At 33.6% G+C, this 25,653-nt stretch overlaps 1 protein-coding gene across 2 annotated transcripts in view; it reads left to right on the forward strand.

Moving 5' to 3' along the window:
• LOC145263716 (glycoprotein-N-acetylgalactosamine 3-beta-galactosyltransferase 1-like) overlaps positions 1-25,653 on the forward strand; it is a 206,877-nt gene that overhangs the window by 137,289 nt on the left and 43,935 nt on the right. Inside the window, exon 3 of one of the 2 annotated variants that reach the window (XM_080120676.1) lies at positions 14,516-16,424. The exons of the other annotated variant lie outside the window; for it this stretch is intronic. Within the exon in view, the coding sequence (XP_079976802.1) occupies positions 14,516-14,620 (105 nt within the window). The 3' untranslated portion in view covers positions 14,621-16,424. Of the gene's footprint in view, positions 1-14,515; positions 16,425-25,653 lie in introns of those variants that run through there. 2 annotated transcript variants of the gene reach the window in all.

Genomic DNA, 25,653 nt, shown 5'->3' on the forward strand with positions numbered 1-25,653 from the left:
GCTGATATTTTGGAAAACTCTGAATTAGCGTCTTATAATTATTTCATCAAAATTGGGTATAAATATAGTTTAAAGGGAGTTCTGTCCCCATGGGTTATTTAGAGGTGTGTGCACATAGATATTCTGAATATAGAGAGTAATATAGATATTTAGGAGCGCTTGCATTGTTTTATCTGGAGAATTTTTATACATATGATTCTCATTTCCTAATAATGGTATATATTTGAAGTTTCAAGAGAGGTATGCCTTCATGCCCCCTGCCCCCACCTTAAGAGTGTGCTTAGAGATTCGGGAACTCATATATTGGTTTTCCCCTCTTCCCGGTAAATTTGACGTCGGATTACACTTTTAGATACATTCTAGAATGTAGATTTTCTAACCGTTACTTTCTATATGGAACACATAAACAGCACGCACGCAGATATTGAGGTTTATATCTATACTAGCAGGGTGGGTGGCCCGGTTTTGCCCGGTCATAAAATATGCTTAAATATATCTTAATTTGTCCAGATTTCATATATATTATTATAGTCGTAATTTCAAAAGCAAAAATAAAAAAGTATTTGGGTGCCATCAGCTAGAATTGTATCCAAAAGCAAAACTGTAGCATTCAAAGCTGGTGACGTTACCACTGTAACGTTACCAATGTGACATGCATGGGCTGATTAAAAAATAAACTAAGATGGATGTACAAAATGTATAACGATTTTTTTTGTTGCTGTTTTGATCCCTTTTTGACCCCCTTAAAACTTATTTTAATTGGCTAAGGACCCACAAAAGAATGGTCCATAAAAAATCCAATCATTTGAGGGACCCTAGCGCCACTCTGCGACTTTTAGTTTTAGAAGAGATAGGTTTAAAATATGGAGACAGACAGACAAACATAGTGAGTTTTATTAATTAGATTTGATTTTATTTCTCTTAGACTGTTTATCTGTTCTACTTTTTTTTTTCAAAAACTACTAGGTCGATCTGGCCGGAATTTTCTATGGACATTTTTTATAAGGTGCAGTGAGCTAAGTATTATAGTATCCATTCAATGCACAATTAGGGATTAATAGAATTAGTATTTAACCATATTCAACTATTAATTTCGCATTACAATAGAAAAATGCAAACATGAAAAGTAATATGGTTAAACTTAAACATGGAAAAGTAAAGGATTAGTTTTTAAAACTGGAAAAGAAAAGGACAAGATATTCTAGTAAAAAATATAAATTTATAACTTAAAATATTGCAGCATTGATTATATAATGTTATAAATTGAATTTAAAAAAATTCTTAATGCTGCAATATTTCAAGTTATAAATTTATTATATTTTTTAGTAGAATATCTTGTCCTTTTCTTTTCCAGTTTTAACAACTAGTCCTTTACTTTTCCATGTTTAAGCTTAACCATATTACTTTTCATGCTCGCATTTTTCTATTGTAATCCATGATTTTTTCCAGGCTTCCAATAAATTCACTTGTTCTTTGTTTAATTTCAGTCTTATTTTTTTGCCCACATAAACATGACATACACATATATAACACTGTACGGCACTCGTTTGCTTCCAAGAAAATCCCCCAGTTATCTCCCTTTTATGCTTTCATTCTCTCTTTTTGCGACAGCAATGAATTAGTAGCAGCAGTAATCGCTGAAGCGACGTGGTTGCTATGAAAACCAATCATAAAAAGCATCGCTCACTTCTTTACATATTTTTACGATTTTAAACACCAGAAAATTCGTAATTGTGGTTTACTGAACGAAAATTGAAGCTTTTTTTTTTTTTTTTTCACACTACAGCTGAGAAGATTATCTATAAACTGTAATAATTGTTTTAAATTTGGTCAAAAAATGAGTGAGCGGTGAAGCTTTAAAGCAGTTCTAAATAACTAAAACTGCCACTTAACCATATATTCAAACATGGTAGTGTTTGAATGATAAATTGACTAATTATAAGTCAATGGTCTATAACTTTTTGCCCGGTTTAACGGGCTAAAAAACAAGTGTGTGTGTGTATATATATATATATATATATATATATATATATATATATATAGCAAAAATGGTAATTAGTAAAAACCTGAAGAAAGTGCTCAATACTACTGCAGAGCAAATATGCGTTTTATGTTTTATTACCGTTTTATCTGTTTAGTTACACATGTTTCAGTTACCGAATCATATTAGTGATCCAGTAACTTTGTCAATATCCCTATATTTCTATCCGCGCCTAGATGAACTTCTTAAACTCCTAACACCCACAACCGCCTAATATTTTTTAAACCTCAAAACTTAACTATTGTCGATCTCCGCCCCCCCCTTTTTCCTTTTTCTTTTCCCCATTATTTTTCGTTTTGTTCCCTTTTTTCGTGCTTCTTCTAATATCATTTTTCCAAATCATAACCATTTCTGTAAAGTCTGACAAAGTTACTGGATCACTAATACGATTCAGTAACCGAAACATGTGTACCTAAACAGATAAAACGGTAATGAAAAAAATAAAGCATATATATATATATATATATATATATATATATAATTATTTTTATAACTACAGACACTAGTGTTTTATCTTTTCAAAATCATTAGTACAGGAAATCATGATTGCCGCTGGTCGAGTGATTAAACCCAACTGCAATGACATTTCTGACTCCATTAGCTAGGAAATAACCCCCGGGCAAGCATCACCTGCAACGAGAATTTAGTAAAATTTAAACATTGATGAAGCTAAATACAGACGTAAATGTTATGTCTACAGTGATCAAGCAATTGGGAAGTCACGATCTCACTTGAAGGCCAACTAACCGACTTTTTATTTTACAGACAGTGCTTAACTGTTAAGAACTTATAGGGGCGGAAAAGTGTGTGTGTGTGTGTCTCTATATACACACTCTTTTATAATATACCGCTTCACTGGGAAAAGACTCATTTTTATGCTCATCTCAAAAAAAGCAGCATCGTTTATAAATAGAATCTCCCGACTGTGCGACATCATAGCCCAATATAGTCCGACTATGATGAGATATGTCTCCTAGCGGCTTCAGCTGCAGGGAGACAGGGTAGAAGTACTCGTCAAGGATCCGTTCTTGACCCTCAGCCCAATAGGTGAGGGGCCAGGAACCGGCCCGGCACCTGTCGAACTGAGATACACCGCTTGGGTATTACCTAGGCGGTCCACCCTCCCAGGCCTTGCCACTGGGCTTTCGGGTGGGGCAAATTTATTGCTTGCCACCTGAAGCGCCCCTACTGGGGGATGCCGACGGAGGTACTCAGGAAATTTTTGTTGAGGCAAGTGCCCCTTCTTTAGGGGAGCTTGTCTGTTCTCCACCTTCCCCTACTAATAAGAATATAAAGTTTACTTTCAGTCATTTATGCAAACACGTTTGAAGAAAGTTAGGTTAATGGTCACAAGGCTTAGAAATATGTAGATCAATATGTTCATAGTGTGAATATGCATGTGTATAAGTAATATACATATGTGAGTATTTGGCAGCGTGGCATTGTGTGTGTTGGTTTACCTTTTGCTTGTTAGTGCATGTAAGTGGGTAGTAATTTTTTTCTGTTCGCCTGACTTTTGCTAGCATGCAGGAATGTGTGCACGAGATAGAAAAGCCTTGTACGTGAGTCATTGAGTCCTTTTTACCTAGACTTTCTTGGGATTTTTCATACAGGTGTGGTTGATGAAGTCTGGAAAAAACTGATTTTGTTGACCACGTTTTATAGGATTTTCTAACTTCGTCAGGTTACTTTGGAGTTTTAAATGATTTTCATTGGATGAAAATATTTGAATTAACACGTTCCTGTGAAAACTTACTAGCTAATGAAGAGAGCCAAACGAATCTGAGAAAGAAAGTCATTTGATTTTAGCGTTTGTAAGTATCACAAAACTACAAGAGTTAAATTACAATAATAGTACCAGGTACTCACTTGGTTACCTCATTTTAGAAATGTAATTCTCATTTAGAGGTACTTTGAAGAATATCAAATTTTTCCATTAAAAGACCTATCCTCTCTCTCCTTTTTAGCGTACATGTCGATTAACTGAATGTTGCCCCCCCCCCACCGCACTCATTCCTTGGTATAAAGGTTGAGATTGCTAATTGGATTATGAACGAAGGTGAAAAATTTGAGTCACCTGGAAGGGCAATGGTTATGGCAGGCATTGTTTTTTAATAATGCTTGTTTAAATGGAAAAATACTGCCTAATTAAACACAATGCACGCGAGCGCGCGCAGTAAAACTCCGGGATACGGCATTAAAAATTAGTAACAAAATACAGTATATAATACACATGTATATAATCAAATAACACCATAAAGCGGAACAAATACTGTAACCAGGTGCCAGAAAACCATCGTATTCCACATTGTAACCTAAAAACCTATCACGGGGTTCTAATATATATATATTTATTTTAATAATGGGATTTAAAACTTGAAAGATAGTATTTATTCATATTTTATTTGCCAGATTAAAAAACAAATGCAATGTAACTGTTGACAATTGTTTTGCTTCTCCAATTTATCAGAAAATCGTCATTTCTTCTGCATAAAGGTGTACCATTCCTTTTAGGAGCCAGTGTATAGCCGTGTCCAAGGGATTTTATTTGGGCTCCGAATACTATCAAATTTTGAATATTTGAATAGCGTTTACTTGTAAGATGTCAAGTTATCCTAACAAACCCTTGTACAGAGAGAGCGGAGACACCCAATGATGGTGTGTAGTAGGAGCGGCACTAAATGTATATAAGCTAACATATAAAAGTATTGAAGTCAACACAATTTTTGTTTACTATTAAAATAATGAGTTATTAAAAAAGAGTATTTTTTTTTGCTTCCATTCCACTCACCCCAACTGTCTTATTTCTTCCTTGTGGTTTCTTGGTCTTGCCGGATTCTATGATCATCTAGTTTGCTTAATTATCCAGCTTAGTGCTGTTACTAATAGTAACATCACTGGGAATAGATACACCATTCCTCATATAAGCCAGTTTGTAACCATACCAAAGGGATCTTATTTGGGCTTTGAATACTATTTTACATTGAATATTTGGTCAGTTTGTAGGGTGAAGTATCCTCATGTCAGGTTGTACTGACAAACTTTTCCGCAGATGTAATTTTACCCAACACGTTGTAGCCTTAGTCGCAAAGAGGAAAAAACTCGCTTTTTTTTTTTTTACATCGACATTTATTTCCTGATTCTCCCGCGATGCGTAGCATCTCGTTACAGCTAATAGTAGGTATCCTAAGCCAAAATTTTATTTTAATTTTATCTAAAATATTTTAATGTAAGTATATATATATATATATATATATATCTTTGCAAATTATAAACAATAGTAAGAAAATTATTATATAGCATCCAATTATAATTGTTCAGTTAGTTGAAAATTTGCTGTCTGGAGTAATTATTGGTTTATATGTAACGTTAACCAACATCTTGTAGCCTCAGTCGCAAAAGTAGACAAAGAATAGGAAATAACTCCCCCCCCCCCTCTTTTTTTTTTTTTTTGTAACGAGTTATTTCCTCATTCTTCTGCCGTACGTAACTTCTTGTTACGCCTATGACATCTCATGTGATCGTCTTCTCTAACATGCTCTTTCTTCTTTTCATAATCTTTTTCTTTACTGGTGATGTTATTTCACATGTATTTGCATCCGCGCTTTGTTACAGAGACTGAAACACTAATATGGTGTCTAGTAAATAATTCAAACTTTTCCATTTAAATTTAAAAAAAAAAAAAAAACTTATTTTGCTCTAGTTGAGACTGGGGCATCCTACCAGAAACCAGACATTCACCCGTTATCTCGGACATTCGTACCAACAGATCTTTTTAAGATTCTAACCGTCCCTTTAAGTGCTATTGTTTGAATCTTTCTTGCACTTGGTTCATCAGGTATATTTGCCTGATAGTTTTTGAAAAAAAAATTTTTCACGAGTCCGGTTGCTTCTATATATACTTGAATGATGGAGATCTTCCTAAGATTCCAGTTTCTTTCCCTGTTGTACATAAGACCTTGGTATTTCGTTATCTTCTTTCTCCTCAGCTCTTAACTCTGCATCATTAGGGACATTAATTTCTTGGCCATATCACTGTCGAGTTTAATAGCCCCTTTTTTTTTTTTTTTTTTTTTTTTTTAGGCCCGTAGCTGTAGGACTTTCATAGTGATAGTGGATAACGTTTGACCTATTTCTAACTATTCTTTCTGGTATATGTTCTCAGGACTTCTTGCTACATTCGATATTCAACTTTTTACAGATTATCCAATGGAGATATTTACACACTCCCTTGTAGTATAGCTGTCCCCAGCAGAACCTTACAGCTGAATATCAGGTGGCTCACACTCTACTTCTGTGTGGCAGAACCTGCACTTGTTGTCGTTGCTGAGACCACTCATTTTAAAAATATTAGTCATCAAGTCTTGATCTTGAACAGTCATTATAATTCTTTCCTGATCATCATGGAGTAATCCTCTTTTTAGCCAGTCTATAGAGCCGTCCTTATCTATAAAAACTTGGGTGAATTTACTTGGGGTTTTTTTCTTAATTTTTTTTTTTTTTTTTTTTTAATTTTCTTATCAGTTAGTTCAAGCTGGGAATGGGACATCCTACTGGATGGCAAACATTCACTTGCTATCTCATATATTCCAACTTGTCAGATATATAACAGCTTATGAATTTCCAAATGAAATTAGAATAGTTGCTGTGGTTGTGACCCAACGGGCCACAGTCTTGTACATGTGGGAGGGTGTGTTCATTACCATCTGATGTCACTAAGTGATTTTTAAAATTGATACCAAAGGCAATTGCAGGTAACACCTGGTCATGTGTGCATTAATTTTCAATTAAAAAAACGTTGAAGTAGGTAAAATATATGTAAATATAAAATAAGAAAAAGGGAACTAAAGTTTTTTTGTTGTTGTTTTTTTTACTCATTTCATCCCAAACAAACGCAGGAAATCTTACGTCCACCTAAAATGTTAAATCCCAGGACCTATAAAAGACATGGCTTTGGAAAGCACCTATTAACCCATTAAGTCACAGAGCATCTAATTTTTTTTTTTTACTATTGAGTTGAAACTTTGCGTAATGACTAAAAATAAGTTATACACAAATTGAAAGGAAAAAATTTATTTAATTTAGAAAGCGAAATATTGATTATCCTATAAATATGACGCTGAGTACATGTGATATCTTTTAGAAATTCAAGATAAAATTTACACATTATGGTAAGAAGCAAAGGAGTTCACATAAAGACTTGCATCGCACTTTTGACAATAAGTTAGTGGTTTACGATTGTAAGTCATTTATATAAAGTTTTTATACAAGTTCATTGAATAAATAGAATTTTAAGAGGGTTCCAACAACTCTTGGAGAGATGATCAATATAGATGAATTTTATCCTTTCTTCAGAGTAATTATGCAGTAATCAGTACTAGATTTGAAAAATAAATTATTTGGTATCCTATTTATAGGACAGTTCGACAAGATGCACATGAATAAAGTCGGAGATTACATCAACCGGAATCTTACTTTACTTACTCGTTAGTTTTACTTTCCTCCCCCCCCCCTGCCCGATTGTTGGGAGTTTTGCCATGTCGACCAGGTCCTTACTTTTCCAGCAATTTCATTGGCTATTCGCTTACATTCCGCTGCTCCTTAGATTTTCCGAACGTTTGTATTAAGCGATTTTGCTACATACAACGTCATTCTCTATTACAATTTCTTTGTTTATAGAAAAACATTCACAAATATTCTTTGTTACAAATGGTCATGCGTCGACTCCAAATTCGCGTTCTTAAATAGCCTATAACACATATATTCATATAACTATCACGTTTATGTGAACCTTTTCCCAATACGTATGGAGACCCTAAACAGAATAAATCTACACTTCTTTCACTATCACTTTGCTTCTTTACCATACAACGTCAAAACGGAATTTTTCTGTCGCTTATTGGCATTCGTAGAAAATGTTATGAAAACATTAAGGTTTATTTATTTTAAAGGTACTTATGCAGAATGCGAACCATTTTTTTTTTTTAACTATTTTGTATTTTCACCTAACAATTGAATAAAAAATTATACCCTTGCTCCGTATTCTACATATGTACCTATAAATAAAACTGTTGATGTTTGTTGTAATATAAATAGACAAAACAATTTAGTTTTTTTTTTTTTTTTTTTTTTAGTGGTGTGCTGATTTCTTGTTTCAGTTTCTGCTTTGACATAAAACTATTTCGTGTTTTTGTGACTGGAGAGTGTCAACATTACTATATTATATATATATATATATATATATATATATATTTGGAGGTACAGAATTTATATATAGTTTTAAATAAAATAGGCGGAAGTTTCTCAAGAGCTCTTTATGCTATCATCTCATCAGGAGAAAATCAATAGCGTAAAAAATATGTCGAAAGTTTAAAGAGTTCTAATGGGGGAACTATTGAATGTGCCAAAAGTACGGGGACAACTAAAATTAAGTTTATTAACGTTTAAAAATGATTAAAATATTGGCACAACGAGGGGGAAAAAGCGGGAGAAAAAATTCAAAGTTCCCCAAAGAGAAACAATGCGTTTGCTGTTTCCTTTTGCTGGCACAAAGATTTACGCACCGCAATAGAGATACTCCAAAATCTTTAAATGGTTTCTGGATTCCGCTCTGTGTAGCACCTCGAACCATTCTATTTTATATCTATCGACACAGCACGGGTTGTCAACCAAATGCTGGCCAATAGCAGAGTCCAAGGCTACAGAAGGAGGGAGACTACTAGACCCCCATCCTCCCTTGTCTGATCTTCGATGGAACATGCTGGTTTATACGAGTCAAAAGATGCAAGGATGTTCGCCCAACATCACCAGCATCGCACTGGCATTTGAATTGGTACACAATATTGCTATTTTGGATGTAAGGCAAACTATCCTTGCGAAAAGAAGGAAAAGCAGGTCTCGTAGTATATACCAAACGCAAGGACACAGAATAAAAGCAGTCGTAAATACTTCTGCGAATCTGTTTGGAAAGTCTGTTACTCTTTTCCCCCAATCCACGGTAATTTTAAATAAACTGGCATTTCAAAGGTCCAAACTTTTTAGGGGATTTAAAATCCGCAACCTTTTTGAAAATACAGTCATCAATAAGGTCAACAGGATAACCATTATTGATGAATATTTCCCTGATCTTATCGAGTTCGGCGTCTAATCTGTTAGGCGAACAAATCATTAGAACTCTTTAAACTTTCGACATAATATTTTTACGCTATCGATTTTCTCCTGATTGAGATGATAGCCGAAAGAGCTCTTGAGAAACTTCCGCCTATTTTATTTAATATATATATATATATATATAGGGTGGCCACAAAGTCACGCACCAATGTCAATTAAAAAAGTTATATTAGTAACATTTATTCAAATTCAAAGTTCTTTGATTATATTAATAAAAAATAAATATTAACATTGGTGCGTGACTTTGTGGCCACCCTATATATATATATATATATATATATATATATATATATATATATATATGGTGAGTCACGGGAAACGGATGTTTTTTTTTTAATAAATAACAAACCAAACGGCAGGTTTCAAGACTATCTTCCTCACTCCCTATCTCTCGCTCAAGGAGAGTAGGGAGCGTCCTAAAAACATCCGTTTCCCGTGACTCACCATATACATAGTATATATTAGTATAATTACTTTGTTATTTTTGATAGGATGTACACTAGTTACACTGTACTAATTTGCTTATATTTTATCCAAAATAGCATTGGCAATATACAAATTCAGAATTCCAATAAAATATTTTCATTGTGTCCTACCATAACTTTTCAAACGCCATCGTCATATTAATTTGTTTATTTCTAACGTTATTGTTACGCATTGTTTTAAATGCAAAAACCTTCGCTCATATCGAGTTTACATCCCTCTCCCCCCCCCCCGCAAATCTTTTTCTACAAAGACGTCTTATACAGAATGCGATGACTATTAGAGAATATTTTAAGTGCATTAAATAAACAATATTTCAACAAAAAGAGTTATAAATTTACGTCCAAGGATGGAGTACTGTTGCCACATTTGGGCAGGAGCTGCTAGAAAGGACTTATCCTGCCTTGATAGAGTTCAAAATAGACTTCGTAGCCTCGTAGGGATGTCCTTTTTCTCTTTCTTGCAACCTCTTTCTCACAGAAAAGATGTTGCTAGTTTGTCTCTGCTTTATCGTTATTTTTATGGCAAGTGCTCGGCTGAGCTCCAATCTATGGTCCCCCCTCGCCAAACTTTCATAAACACCAGTTTAGCAGAAAACACTATCACTAATTTCCCTCCACTCTTTATCTGTGCCTAAACCTAAACGTAGATTCCATGAACAAAGCTTCTTTCTTAGAACTGCACGCCTATGGAATTGTCTTCCATTTTCCTGCTTTCCAGCTGACTACAATATGGTTGTCTTCAAGTCTAACGTACTCAAGTTTTTGATGAGTAGTTCCATATAAGTTAACAAATTTACCGAATTTCCATTACTAACAATTACTATAATGTCCAATTTTTACTGAACATTCTTTAACCCTTATCCTCGAGTGGCCTCTTGGCCTTGATAAGTGGTGATGCCTGTGTAAAAAAAAAAAGAAATCAAATTGACACAAATATCCTTGATGATACATTTTTTTTTTTATCTATATTATATTCTGCTTGTTCTGTCCTTAGTTGGTCGGTACGTTACGCTTTGAAAAAGGCCAAGTGCAATTTTTGAAGGGTAAACTGATTAAAAAAAAAAAAAGGCCAAATTTGTGAAATTTGGCTTTCAAAAGGCCAATCTGACAACCTTAGACAATGAGCGACCTTCCTTTTAGTGTAGCTTCGTTTTCGAATATCATAATATATGATAATTGTTGCAATGATGTGAGAAACGGACTCGTAATTTTGATGTCCAGCGGTTTTTCACCGAGGAAAGTAGTCAGCAAAACGTCACGTAAAAAAGGGAACATTTCTATAGAAATGGAGAGGGGGAGGGGAGACAGTGTCTACCGAGAGGTTATAGACTGAATGAGTAAATTAAAGATTCTCTTACAATGTGATTTTATTATTTGCATTGAACTATGTAGCATAATATTACATTCTCAGTATTTATTAGTACTTATTACTTTACCTTATTTGGTTCAGTTGTATATTTAAAATACAATGGGCACTATTTTCATAGAAATGTTAAACTGATTTGTTGTATGTTGTTGGGTTTTCTGTCCTAAAAACTAATACCGTTTAGAAATAATGATAATATTAAACTGTTAATAAGAGCATATATATATATATATATATATATATATATATATATAATCAATACGAAAAATGTTTATCTTCTGTATTTATTTCCTATGTGTTGACGTGTAGGAATACAGTCTTTCAAAAAAAAAAAACGAAAATATTTCTTTCAAAAGCATATAATTTTCGACAGATCCTGCACACATATATATATATGTATGTATGTATGTATGTATGTATGTATATATGTGTGTGCGGAAATCAAACTGATCAGTTTGATTTCTCGATTGCTCAAGAAACCGCCGATATCGATAACTGATAAACACATAATTGTATGATGTGTGTGTGTTTTGTTTTAATGTGTGCTAAATTTTGGAATTCTAGCTGAACACAGACAAATCTCATTAATTTAGAGGACACAAAATGTGGAGATTAGTCGGTTACTGAAGATTCACTGGTAAAATGATGTCGGTATTCACGTAAATTTTACATGTAAGTGTACGATTACAATAAATGTTGAGCTCTTTTTCTGGATCTTTCTTAGGGTTTAATCCGGTGGTGGGCAGTTGTAAAAAGAATTTTGTTTGGCAGTGTATAAAATTGTTTATTTTCAGCCTGTTTTGTTTGTTTGTTTTATAATTTTATTTATTTATTTTTTAAACATTTGATTCCTCCGCAGCCCATGTTGCTCATTCTAACCATCAATCTTGTGACTGAACCCAAAACTCTTGTGCCTACCATTGTACAAAAAACATAGATAAAATTTTACATATGTAACATGATTATTTTGTTGTTGTTGTTGTTGTTGTTGCTAAACAGAATGTGATGAGCAGAGAATGCTAACATTTTCCGTATTATTTTTCGTTTTCTTTCGTTAATTCTCACCTTTTTATACATTAAATTCTCTCTCTCTCTCGTACGCGTATAAATTTCTCTCTTTCTCTCCCCCCCCCCCCATTTTTTTTCTCTCGGCGGAGCTACGTTGTTGATGACAAATGCTACATCAATGACTGTGTGCATTTGTGAGGCTGCTCCTGGCCTCGGTTAGTGTATTTTGGTAATAGTATGTGTACGCATATATGGAAGTGAGTTGCATGAAGAGAAGGTATTTAGTTCTCTCCCACTTCAAGAACTATGACGCCAACATCGGAAAGTGGGATGGAGAAGTCAGCGTCCCCCAGGATGGGCACTCTGACCTGCAAAAAGTACCTACAAAAAAAAAATGGTAAGGATGCCTCAGGCAATTAGCAATAAACTAACCCCTTCTCAAAGCGTGGTAAGATGGGCCTCCAAGAACTGTACAGAATTAGCATTACACCGCAATCAACAGCATTACAATAATATATAATATTATTATAGCATTAAATATATATTTATATATATATATATATATAATATATTTTATATATAAATATATAATATTATTATAGCATTACAAGAATGCTATAATATTTGTTGATTTGGGGGGGGGGGGTAAAAATCCCTAGTCACTCTGGATGATGATGATGCGATGGATTTGTAACGTTAATCTTAAAGACAGACTTAGTGTTGATGAGTTCAGAGGAAGATTAAATCTGGGCAATATAGGGAGATGTGTGCAAAACAAAACTTCGATGATAAGGCCATGTTAAAAGAATGGAGTTATTGGGTTAGTAGGTGTAGAGCAGTTGAAGTAGCAGGGTCAGTTCAGAGAAAGGCCAAGGAAAACATAGGAAGTGATAAAAATAGACAGATAAAGATTTGGTCCGAGAAATGAGTTTTTTGTTTGTTTGTTTTTTTTTTGTTTGTTTTGTTTGTTTGTTTTTTTGTTTTTTTTGTTTTTTTTCAGAAAAAAAAACTTTCACCCCAAACAAGGCATACTACCATTGGGATGTAAGGAGTTACTATTTGGGATTGTCTAATAAGGGACTGTGAGGAGTTGAGCACCAAGATATCTGTTCTCATTACATTTAAACTTTTGCAGGTTACTACAATCAAGGAAACAGAAAGGGAATTCCAAAGTCTATCAGTTTGTGGGAAGAAGCTGTCAGTAATTATTTTTTCATTTACCAATTCAATTTTTTGTGGTAAAAGATCTGATGACCTCAGAAGATTAAATCTGGACAATGTGTAAAACAAGAGACTATGATGATATGACCACATTAAAAGAATGGATGAGTTCTTAGATTTTTAGATGTAGAACAGTTGAGGTAACAGGTTCAGTCCACAGGAGAATTGAATGAAAATATGGGGCAAGTGATAAGAGGTATAAAGGTCTGGCACACCCGAGGCATAGTGAATAAAGTATTTTGTAAAATTCAGTTGTAAGTTACACATATCTGGAGGTTGAAGGTTCAATCTTCAATGTAGGTGACACTCAAAATAAAATTGCGAATTACTTAGAACTTTTACCTAGTCAGGGCTGACGGAACAAGAGCATGCTACTCCCATGGATTTTTTTTTTTTTTAATTTACCTCATTTGGGTCAGTTCTATATTTAAAATAAAATGAATTCTATTTTATAGAAATGTTAATAAACTCATAACACTGTGTCTCAATGTTGCCTTGAGAAAACCAAGAATCACGAAACTCACAAGTAAATTGATTCGAAATGAATCAAATTTATTGCAAATTTAAAATATTTGAATTTTCAAAATGGGAGGTTGTACCTTAAAAACCCCTTTAAATAGTCCAAAGAAATTCCCGTTTGAAGTTCAGTGCAGATTCACGAGTTTAGCAAAGATTCTCAAATTCAACAAAATATACCTGAACAAGGTCGGAAGTTATATTGACTGAAACGTTGTGAAAATGATGCTCAAGATGAGAACAGTAGTCCGAAAAATCATATTGATACAAATAAACAATTCCCGTCTCAAAAATTCAGAAAAGAGATTAGTTTGGAAGTGAATTTCTAAACCCATTTGCTAAGATGATGATTTGTGCATGTAATTAGAAATATGTGAACTAAACAAAATGGCATTAATCGATCCCGGACGACGCGAGCATGTAGATTTAGCTCATTTATATAAAAAAAAAAAAAAAAAAAAAAATCTTTAGAAACTTTAGAATGTATAACAAAACAACGATAATCTTATTTGGGATTGTTGAAATAAAAACGGCTGGACTCAATTAGATAAAATAGCTGAACTAAAAATAGTTTATTGGGTCAAATCTTATCAATTTAGAATTTTTTATATTATCAATTGTTTCTAGACATGTTTGATTGTTTGTTAGAAATGAAGAGCATGATTTTTTTGATTTTTTTTTTTTTTTTTTTTTTTTTTTTTTTATTAGCTGGACCTGTGTCTCACTGTTGCCGGGGGAAAACTGAGAAAATCAAGAATCACAATCCTCACAAGTAAATTAATTCGAAATGGATCCAATTCAATACAAATCTGAAATATTTGAATTTTTTAAATGGAAGGGTGTGTCTTTAAAAAAAAAACTAAAAAAAAAAACATTTAAATATTCTAAAGAAACTGAAATTTGGAATATTTATTAATTGATGCCTAATACCGATTATTAAAATTTCACAAAATCTGATGTGTGCTTTGAGAATGATTCATTCATATTGTATGAGCCAGATGATTCTATTATTGGCCGATATTTTTCTAGTCAGAATTTTTTCTAGAAAGACATCAGGTACTTATGGGAGAGAACACGTGAAGGTTGCCAACATCCCAAGTGAAAATGATTTTAAGGAACGAACTGGATTTAAACTTTACACACTCAGGTTGTCAGTCCGTGTCATTAACACTTAACCACCATCATTTCCCATTGAGAATAATATAGGTTTTAATCTATATATCTATAAAAGTGAGAATGTGTGTGAGAGGACAATTCTCAACCTATATACTCAGCGATTTTTTTATCTACAGACCTGAAATTTGGTATATAGAGTATTCAGATATGCAGAAAACCTTTTAATCGGTTTTCATCCAGAAAAAGGGCTGCTACACTTGGTACATGGGAGTCATCGGATTTTTATCTGTTTTTCAACTGTTTCACGAATGCATACACATGAATCGTTCACGTGACAGATTATTTATGCTAAGAATAAGTAGGTTTGTAAACACTATTTTTAAAGATCGTGTTCAGCTGGCCTAATGGCTATCGTACTTGACCCGCTGTCTGTAGGTTTTGGTTTCAATCTCAGCTCGAGTATATTTTTTTTTTTTTTTTTTTTTTACTTACAAGAATTGAACTGTTTAGAAAAAACCTAATACTCGCATGCACATGTCTCAGTTTCTGTATGAATTAAAATATAATATTTACGTGTATTTTACGATCGGGCAACACCAGGCGGCCTGCTAGTTACAAATAAAAAATATTTTAACAAAAACAAAAGTGGAGGATAGACTTTGATGGATGAGTTTATTTGGTGGGAAAGTTGGAAGTATGAATAAAATTGACAATATTCATGAACGGCTCCCCCATCCGTTTTACCATGTTTGCATACTACTTAAAGTAAATATAGCCCACATTTTAATTCCTTGCGCCTAGCAGCTGAGTTCCAAAATTCATAATTTGAGTTTGATCTAATCATTAGAAACTAAGTAAGAAAGATTTCCCGATTTTCAATTTAAGAGCCCTTAAGCTTAAGCCTTAAATCTTTTGAGAATCAAAGTCATGTGATGGATTTTTATCAAAATTAGCATAAGTATTCTAGAGATAAAGTTTAGTTTCATTATATGTTCTTTTTAATTTTCATAGGGGAGAAACTGCTTTGTTTGGAGAATTAATTTTACCTGTTCTGGAATGGATATTCTTCTAGTGTGTGTGTGTGTGTATGTATATATATATATATAAGTTGAGTTATTTTTTTTCTCGCTCTGACATTAACATTAAAAGCCTACTTTTTATATTTAAAAATTATTAAAATGAACTTATTAATATAGTCAGTCATAGATATGCGAGCGACTTCATGAAGTTTAACTAATTTGAATATTCCTTTGAAAAACGAGAGTTCATTAATTAATTATTCATTTTTCATGGTTTCTTATTAAATGATTTTTTTTCATTTAACTATTACGCTTCATTTTTGTTTATGCTTAATTCTATTTATCCATAGTTTCTACATTGTGCATAGCTGTGTAGAATTTATGAAAACTTTATAGTACACGAACCTGTTTATATATATGACCTTATCTGTGTGTGCGAAACGTCTCTACCAAACTCCTCTCTGAATATTTAGTCTACTGGCTTAAAACTCGATTTGGATTTTAGACTGTAGAAATAGCTGCTACGGAGTTAAAAATTGAACAAAAAACATTTGGCCTTGGCAGGAGTAAATCAACTAACTTCTAAGCATGCATACATAAATATTTTAGCTTGAAGTCACTTAATTTTTAGCCTTTTTATCCATTTGGCAATAGCCCAGACGGTAATGATGAAAGATAAATCGCTAAATAACAACTAAGGCTGCCGTGCTGAATGTTTTGGTTTCAATTCCTGCTGATGGCACCAGTCTTTTCTTTTTAAACTCTTAAAATCATTACTATATATATATTGGGTACAATAAAATGATCAATAAAAAATTTGCTATATAATAATAAATACGAAATCTGCATAAATTAAAAAATCGTATTTAAGTATATTTTATGACTATGCGATGCTAGATTTTTTTTCAAAGTGCTCAACACATATGTAGTTATTATAAATGAACTTATATGAACATTAGAAAAACACAATGCGGTTTAATCTACGGTTTGATAATATTAATTATCTCTTCAGGGTTTAATATAAGCAATGCTGGACGATACAAGATAACCTCGGCAGCCTTTTTTTTTTTTTTTTTTTTTTTTATTATATTTTCACCCCAAACAAGGCACATTGCCACTTTGGTGTAGGGGGCTACTATCAGGGGAAACATCTACTGGGGCACTATGTAGGGATTAGGGCAGCGAGATGTTGGTTCACGTTGCACTTGAACTTATGCATGTCAGTACAGTTGGGGAAGCAGTGACCTGGAATGGAATTCCAAAGTCTAGCAGTTCTGGGGAAGAAACTACTGGAGTAGAACGATCTTTTACATCTAGGGATCTCTACAGTGTGGGGGTGGGATTTTGCAGCTTGTCGGGTCTGTCGTGGGTGTTCACGTCGTGGGGGCACAAGTGCTTGCAGTTCTTCAGAGCATTCACCATTATAATACTTGTAGAACTAGGATAAATTGGTTGTTTAAATTAAATTCTGGTTGAAATAAATGTTTATATAAATATTAACTAGAAAGATAATATTTTTAAAAAATAGTATAAACAAAATGGGGTTTAAAACGATTAAATTAATAATTTAATTTAAAAATAGGTCTTACCTCTAGCAGTCTGGCGTAGAGGTCACTTAAGATGGCATGGATCTTAGAATGAGACGTGGGGATTGAATTAGTAAGAGGAGTTTGGTTTTTGGAGCTGGCAAGAGAAATTGGTTTCTCTGAACGACCAGGAGGCAGGTCGAATAAGAACGGTGCTTGCAATTTCGAGAAGAGAGGTACTACCGAGAATAAAAGGGTGTAAATAATATTTTATCGATGATTTCTGTGTTGGTCTTTTTCTTTGGAGAAGTTGAAGATCTTTATTTCAGGTCCTATGGTCCAAACAGCTGAACCAAGAACCGGCTGAATAGAACCTATCGGACGAGAAAGTATTGCCCCCTCCAATGTTTTGCAATCTGTATATGTCTTGTGAGAAGTCTCTTAAATATTATACACACATTGACATAACTATTAGAGATCAAGATACAAATATATATAGTTTTGTATACACACACACAAAGCTAAATATATCTACCGACGTTTCAAATCCCTTTATTCAACAAGGGGTTCAAGACTGACTAAAAAACTGATATGTAAGTGATCCTGTCTCTGCGTGTGTTGAACATTTCTAGCAAACTACTTTGTAAACTTTTGGCCTACAGACTTGAAACTTTATATATAGGGTATTTAGACCTATAGAACAAATTTATGGTTTTTAGCCGGAATATATAACTTAATGGAATCCAAATTGGAACTTGGCAGGTGTAAGTCAACTAAACGTGCATCTTTTATGCATGTGCAAATATACATGTATGCGTTTAGCTATATTAATATTTAAAGTTTTGATATGCGAGTCTTTAGCTCATATGGTAGTGAATACCGATGAAGAGCTAAATGCTTTGGTTTCGATTCTAACTGGTGGCACCCAATTCATATTTTTTAATCTTTTGAAATGACTATTATATATTGGGTACAATATAATTATCGATAGAGAATTGTTTTAATAATAATAATAAATACGAAATCTGCATGAATCGTAAAATATGTACACGTATTTTACGATTTATGACCGGGTAGGCAGTATACTAGTCGTATACAATACAATAAAAATGTAGGACGAAACAAGAAACAAAAACAAATATAAAAAAATAAAAGGTTAGTAGCAAAAGTGACTTTCAATAGCGTTACCCTCTCCTCTCCCAATATATTTGTCAAATCTACACATCTACTACTTCCTCTCTCCACACTCAGTAAATCAAACAAAACGCGAAAGTTTTTTTGTTGTTGTTGTTTTTTTTTTGTTTTGTTTTTTGCACTAGAAAAAGAAAAGAAAGATGTCAGAATTGTTTTCTATGGCACGCTCCCAGATCAGTCTTTTCATTTTTATTAAAATTTAAATTATGCACACACGCACGCACGCGCATAATTCATATTTATATAAAAATAGTAGCAGGCCACCCAGCGTTGGCCGATCATAAGCTATGCTTAAATATCATATTTTTATTCATGCAGATTACGTATTTATTACTATTGAGACAATTTTCTATCGATTATATATTAAACCTAACGCAGTCGAACCCCAGGATACGGCATAAAAAATTAGTAACAAAATACAGTACAGTATATAATACACATGTATATAATCAAATAACATTATGGGTGGGGCAAATACTATAACCAGGGGCCAGAAAAATATCGCATTCTACATCGTAACTTGAAAAAAGAACATATTCTAAGGCCACTGTATCCTAGGGTTTGACTGTATATAGTAGTGAGATCAAAACTAAAAACAGTATGTATATATGACTTGGGTGCCATCAGCTAGAATTGAAACCAAAACCTACAACTCTTCACCCTCATTCTTTAGCCTCTGAGCCACGCCGTTGAGCTTTTTTATCCCCTCCAGATATGTTTGAGAATGAATACATAGCACTCTCTGCAAAAAATATCCTATCACTTTTAAACAGGAATACACTTTTAAATTTGTTCAAGCCCTTAATATCTTCCTAAAAAATATAAAATGATAGGCTAACCATTATGATTTGAACTCCGCCAACAATTATAAATCATCTAATTCTTCTGTTTCTCAATCCCACCAGGAATATTTAAATAATAATCTTCCTATTAATTCCCACTGGGAACAAAAGATTAAAAGGATAGCAACAAACAGCCCACCCTAAACATAACCATTATTAGATGATTTGAAAGTTCTATGCTAAATTTAGTTAAGAAAATCAAATTTAAAAAACAAAAATACCATGCAAATCCAATTACTAGAAAAATTAACAATTTTGCTACAAAAATAAAGAAAAATAAATACATATTCCTCGCAGCCAATAAGACAAAAAATGATTATAAACTCAACTACCCAACATATAAAAAAAACTCATTTATAAAGAGCTCCATAAATCTTATCAAATACTGCCACAAAACACTCTAAACCTTATAAACTTATCTGGCTAAGATATTATTGACCTCTATGAATATCCATGTCACCAGGCACACCTAGACTTACCCTTAAAAGCCATAAAACTAATTTTTATGTCAATCCAGCTATTAGATTGATTTGCCCATTTAGTTCTGCGTTAGGTTCAGTAATTAAGAAAATCACTGAATAGAATTATCCCCTTTATTATAGAAAAAGTTAGCTCTGTAATTAACTCGTTTCTTACCCTAAAACATAAACATATCCTCAATTTAATAACATTTGACATCAATTATTATTACCAGTCTATTTCTTCTATCCTCTTAAATAAGGCCCTGATATATATTCACCTATCATCCCTTTTTTTAAAAAGATGGAATCACCCGATCGTTGAAGACACATTTAATCAATCAAGCAGGCATATTTACACTAGTTGGACACCGGTGTTACCCGGTCATACAATATGCTTACACAAGATATTTTAATTTATGCAGATTGCATATGTATTAATCATAGAATAAATCCTCTATTGAATATTATATATTATCAGGAATAATTTGCCTGGTGGACTAATTAGGAAAAAAATAATAATAAATAAAAACATAATAATGAAAATGTCATTCATCAAATTCCGTCTGATATATGGGTTTGACGATGAATGCCCTGGAAAAGTCACTTCTGATTAATGTTTAGTTTTATAATATGAAAACGAAGAAATGATTTGCGGCGATTTTAAATCGTAACTTTTTATTATTGTAAAGTAAACTCATTAATAAGAAAAAATTAAAATAAAATGATGAGGTACACCTGGGCGTGAACAGGGCATCATTCGATCTGTAGTCGAATGCTCAGCTATATTTCCAGATGTCAATAATTCAGGGTTTTTTTTAAGAAGAAATGATTTGCTAAGATTTTATTATCTCCCTTACCGATGTAATATAAGATATTACCCTGTAAAAATTCCTCTTTTGTATCTATAAGAAAAAACTATTTTTAGGATCGGATGTTTTTGATTTTTGATACTTATCAGATGAATTTCTGTACAAAACATATCAAAGAACATTGCCAGATATATAAATTACCTTTGTGTAAAATTTGCAAAAGATAGGTTCAGCCGTTTCAGAATCTGTGAGGAAAGAACACACACACACAGTGACTTTTATATAATGGTAGATAGATATATTCACCTGTCATCCCTATTTTAACAGATGGAATCACCCGATCCCCGAAGACAAAATGAGTTTTATAATTATATAGATGCACACACATACAAACAACTACATATATAAAAACATGTGCACACACATAAAATCTTCAAAAATAATATATACATTTCTAAATGTACGAAAAACATGCACCTGATCATGGCACATTCATTAAACCAAAGCTGTTGCAAATCAAATGCGTTTGAGACTTATGTCTTACTGCCATGATGATGATAATATTTACAATTATAATAAGGATAATATACACCTATGTAAATTAGATGGCAAAATAATATCTCTTTATTTCTATGCTAGCAGGCCACCCGATATTGCCCAGTCGTAAAATACACTTAAATATGATGTTTTGATTAATGCAGATTTCGTATTTATTATTATATTATATTGGATCCAATATATTATATTATTATATATATTGCATTATATTGGACCAGTAATGATTTAAAGTTTTTTAAAAAATGACTCTTGCACCACCATCAAGAATTGAAAAACAAAGACGTTTAGCTTAGGATTTACTTTTTCCTTTGACGTTAATGCCTGAACTATGAAGACATATTTGCTGCAAGGCTAAAAATTTAAACATGAACCAATAGCTATTACGTTACGCATGCATATCTGTAATGCTGCAAATTCATTTTTTTAAATTTTCACCCTTTTGCACAGATTTTCCCTGGTTAAACCCCAAATATAAAGTTTTGCATGGGTTTGAATACCCTATAGATTAAGTTTCATGTCTGTAAACCAAAAACTGACAGAGGAGTTTGATAGGCAAATTTTTTAAAACATATATATATATATATATATATAGAGAGAGAGAGAGGTTTGTGTTTACTAGGAGTTTTTTTTATGCAAATATTATGTAAGTATAAATCATATATATATATATCTGCATGAATATAATTACACGTAATAGTTAACTAAAAATGATCATCCCATAAGAAAATCAAAAAAAATTAATAAGGAATTAATTAAAATGTATAAAAGAATATGCAAATTAGCTATGTTTTTCAGATGAATACAATTCTACGACCCATATATAACAAAGTTGTATTTTCTTTTTAAATAAATAGAAAAAAAGGATTTTTAATATGAATATCAATATACAAAAAACAAGTGAAGCATGCATGGTCCGCCGTGAGTGCACAGTGAAAGTGGTATAAAAAAAATTACTAAGTTCAGCACCCCCCCCCCCATTTACTCCCCAAAGTCTAGGGGACGTAAAATCCTGGTGAAAATGAACAAACAGTGCAGTTTCAGGCCTTAACATATATAAATTTGAGTTCTGCACCAGGCAAAAAAAGAAATGAGTAAGTCCATTATTTGCTGCCCCCCACCCCATTTAGCCCCAAAAGTCCCCAAAGCCTTAACATATTTAAATTTGAGTTCAGTACCATGCAAAACTGCTAAATGGACATACACAGAAAATTTTGGACAAATATGGTAAAACAGCCCCAAAAAGTGGAGTGTTTTTATTAGCCCTAAAAGAGCCCCTGGGGCACACCCAAGAGTTATTGCGAAGTGTAGGCAAACAAAATTATAACAAAGTCAATTAGTTACAACTTTTCAGAAAGTTTTATAAAAATCTAAGGCATCAATCATTTTTAATAAGCACAAAAGTATCAATTTTAGCTATTTTAACCCGAAAGGTACCCGGGGGGGGGGGGCAACCAGAGTTTTCCCAGAAAATCCGTGTTGGAATTTTTGGAAATTTTACACAAACATTAAACATGATATGAGTAAAAAAAACTCATATCATGTTTAATGTTTGTGTAAAATTTTTAAAAAATTCCAAGGCGTAGTTATTGAAAAAAGTGCGAATGGACAAGGGTGAATTTACAGGTCGACCCTCGTTTTGTCAGTGGACGAAAAAACAAATCTGTTGAAGTATAGATAATAATAAAACAAAGAACACAACCACATGAGACCAAGATAACTGAAACTACAAAACTTGACAATTAACTGCGCACCCCCTTTCCTCCCTCAAAATGGTGGTAACGGCCTCAGCTGGCATCACACTAAATAATTGTAAGGGGGATGAAAAGACCGAAGAGGAAGATCTTCACTGGAAGAGTGCAGAGAAGACTAGGGATCTTGGAAAGGCTTTTTGGCGCTCAAACCTCAGGAAATACCAATGGTGGTTGCCTCTGAGAGATCAATAGCTGTTGCAATAACACAAAGTCATTTGCAATGGTTATTAAACATGATAAGGAACATTGAAAATTTTAGGAGACTTGTCACTCGGACTCAAGGGAACAGTACACTAATAGCATGTGTGAAAATTCTTTTTGAGGTTTTCAGTCTGCTATTAGATATATCCTTAGTTGCTAACACTTCAATCTCATTGATCTGAAAAAATTTCATTCTGAGAGAACTTGAATGCCTACTAAACACTATCCTCAACTGTCTAACGTCTCTCTATATAGGAGTTTGTCAGGACAACCTAGCATAAGGATAATTTTCCTTACAAGTAAATCCTGACTAAATATTCAAAATCACACAGTATTCACAGCCCAAATAAGATCTCCTCGATATGGCTTTTATGAGGAACTAGCCTGGGTGCCTGACGTTGCCCGGTGTTGCCTGGATGTTTGGAGGTGTGTGTTGAGCAAAAAAAAGTGGTAGTAGGCAGGCAGGCTCGAACCCATACCGCGAAGGAGGAAAGGAATGTGAGAAAAAAAAAAAATGTGATGTCTTTGCCGTTGTGTCCATCCCCAAACTGGAAGTGGCGAAGGTTTAAATTAAGGCTAGTCAATCGAAAAGAGGGGATGACTTTCGAAAATATCGGCGAAAAAAGCGACCCCTCCCTGTAGAAAAGTGCCCAGTTGAGAGTGAAGGAATTAATGTTTTTAGCCGATGTTTCTGTATTTGTCATCAGAAGGGTCGAGCTTCAAAACGATACCGATCTTGTGAAAATCTGTCGCATCTGTCAAAAGTTTTAGGCAGACATACATACATACATGATGATTGCAACGTCTTGTCAGACGAGTGCCACTCCCTCAATCACTAAAAGTCCATGTGCCTGAAGATGACTTTTTTTAGTTCTGCCAGCGAATTCACACACTCAAGCAGACATGACACTGAAGACGGTCATTGGTATACATACATATATATACATATGCGCATACATACATACATATATACACACATACATACACATATACACATATCTATAGACATATATGTATACATACATACACAATAAATAATACACATACATGCATATACATATGCACACACATACATACACATATACATATATATACATACACATATATACACACACACAAATACATACATATATGCATATATACATACATACATACACACATACATATACCTACATATACATACACATACATATATATGCATTTATACATATATATATATATATATTCATATATACATATACATACATACACACATGCACATACATATATCTACATATACATACACATGCATATACACATACATATATCTACATACATCTATATATATACATATATACATATACATACATACACACCAAATATATACATACATACACACATAAAAATATATACACACATATATACATAGATATACATACATATACATACACATGTACATATATGTACATACATATAATGATGGCAGACATACATACATACATGATGATGGCAGCAAACTCGTCCTCGAGTATTGCCATTACTTAATACATTTCTGGCTTAAATGAGGCAGACATGTGCGTCACTAGCAGCACGTGCTGGACGGTCACTTCTATGAACCTTCTACAGTTCTGCACATCTGCAGCTGACCGGGTCCAGGCTATGGTGCCCTGAACACCTGCCGATCCAGACCTTGGATGTTCCAGAGCTTTTATTTCTATTGACGTCCATATTCGCATCAGTCCTCATTGAGTGTCGTTTTAGGCTACAGCCAGCCTTTTTGTTATCGAGATACACACTGATGGTAAAATGTGTATTCCATTACATATCAAGTAATGCCTGTATTTGAAGCTTTTTATAGTGAGAAAAGACTTTGCACCAAAACAATCCCACTCTCTGAACAACTGCCACATTGAACCAAAAAGAAGAGCAAGTTAACATCATTGGATGCAGCAGTCGCCGCAGGTTTTATATCAGGGTTTTCCTTCACCTAGAGAGGTTGCCTTCACCACGGCTTATGGAGCCCTCTCCACCCATCATGCCATTTGATCCATGACTAGGACTTAGGTTGCTGGGTACTAGAGCATATTTCACACACCGGTGGGTCATGTATGCCGCAACTTATAGGGCCTAAGCTCCTCTGGATGTTTCTGTCAGGGTTACCTCACCCGTAGCCCTTGGTTAAAAGAACCTTGGCCCACAAGGCAGTGGAGGTCCAGTTATACGACGCAGGACAGTCGCTGTTCATCAGAGCCCCGTCTGCGTGGAAGTGGTCACGACGTGCACGTGGGGTTGATTTGTCTGGGAGAAGCACAGTATGACACTAAGACATCTGTGTGCTTTTAACACACGTCCACACCAGACCTTAACCACCAACATGCATAATACATATG

Source organism: Euprymna scolopes, chromosome 39 (genome assembly GCF_053919585.1).
Source record: "Euprymna scolopes isolate OS-2025 chromosome 39, ASM5391958v1, whole genome shotgun sequence".
NCBI classification, from domain to species: Eukaryota; Metazoa; Mollusca; class Cephalopoda; order Sepiida; family Sepiolidae; genus Euprymna; species Euprymna scolopes.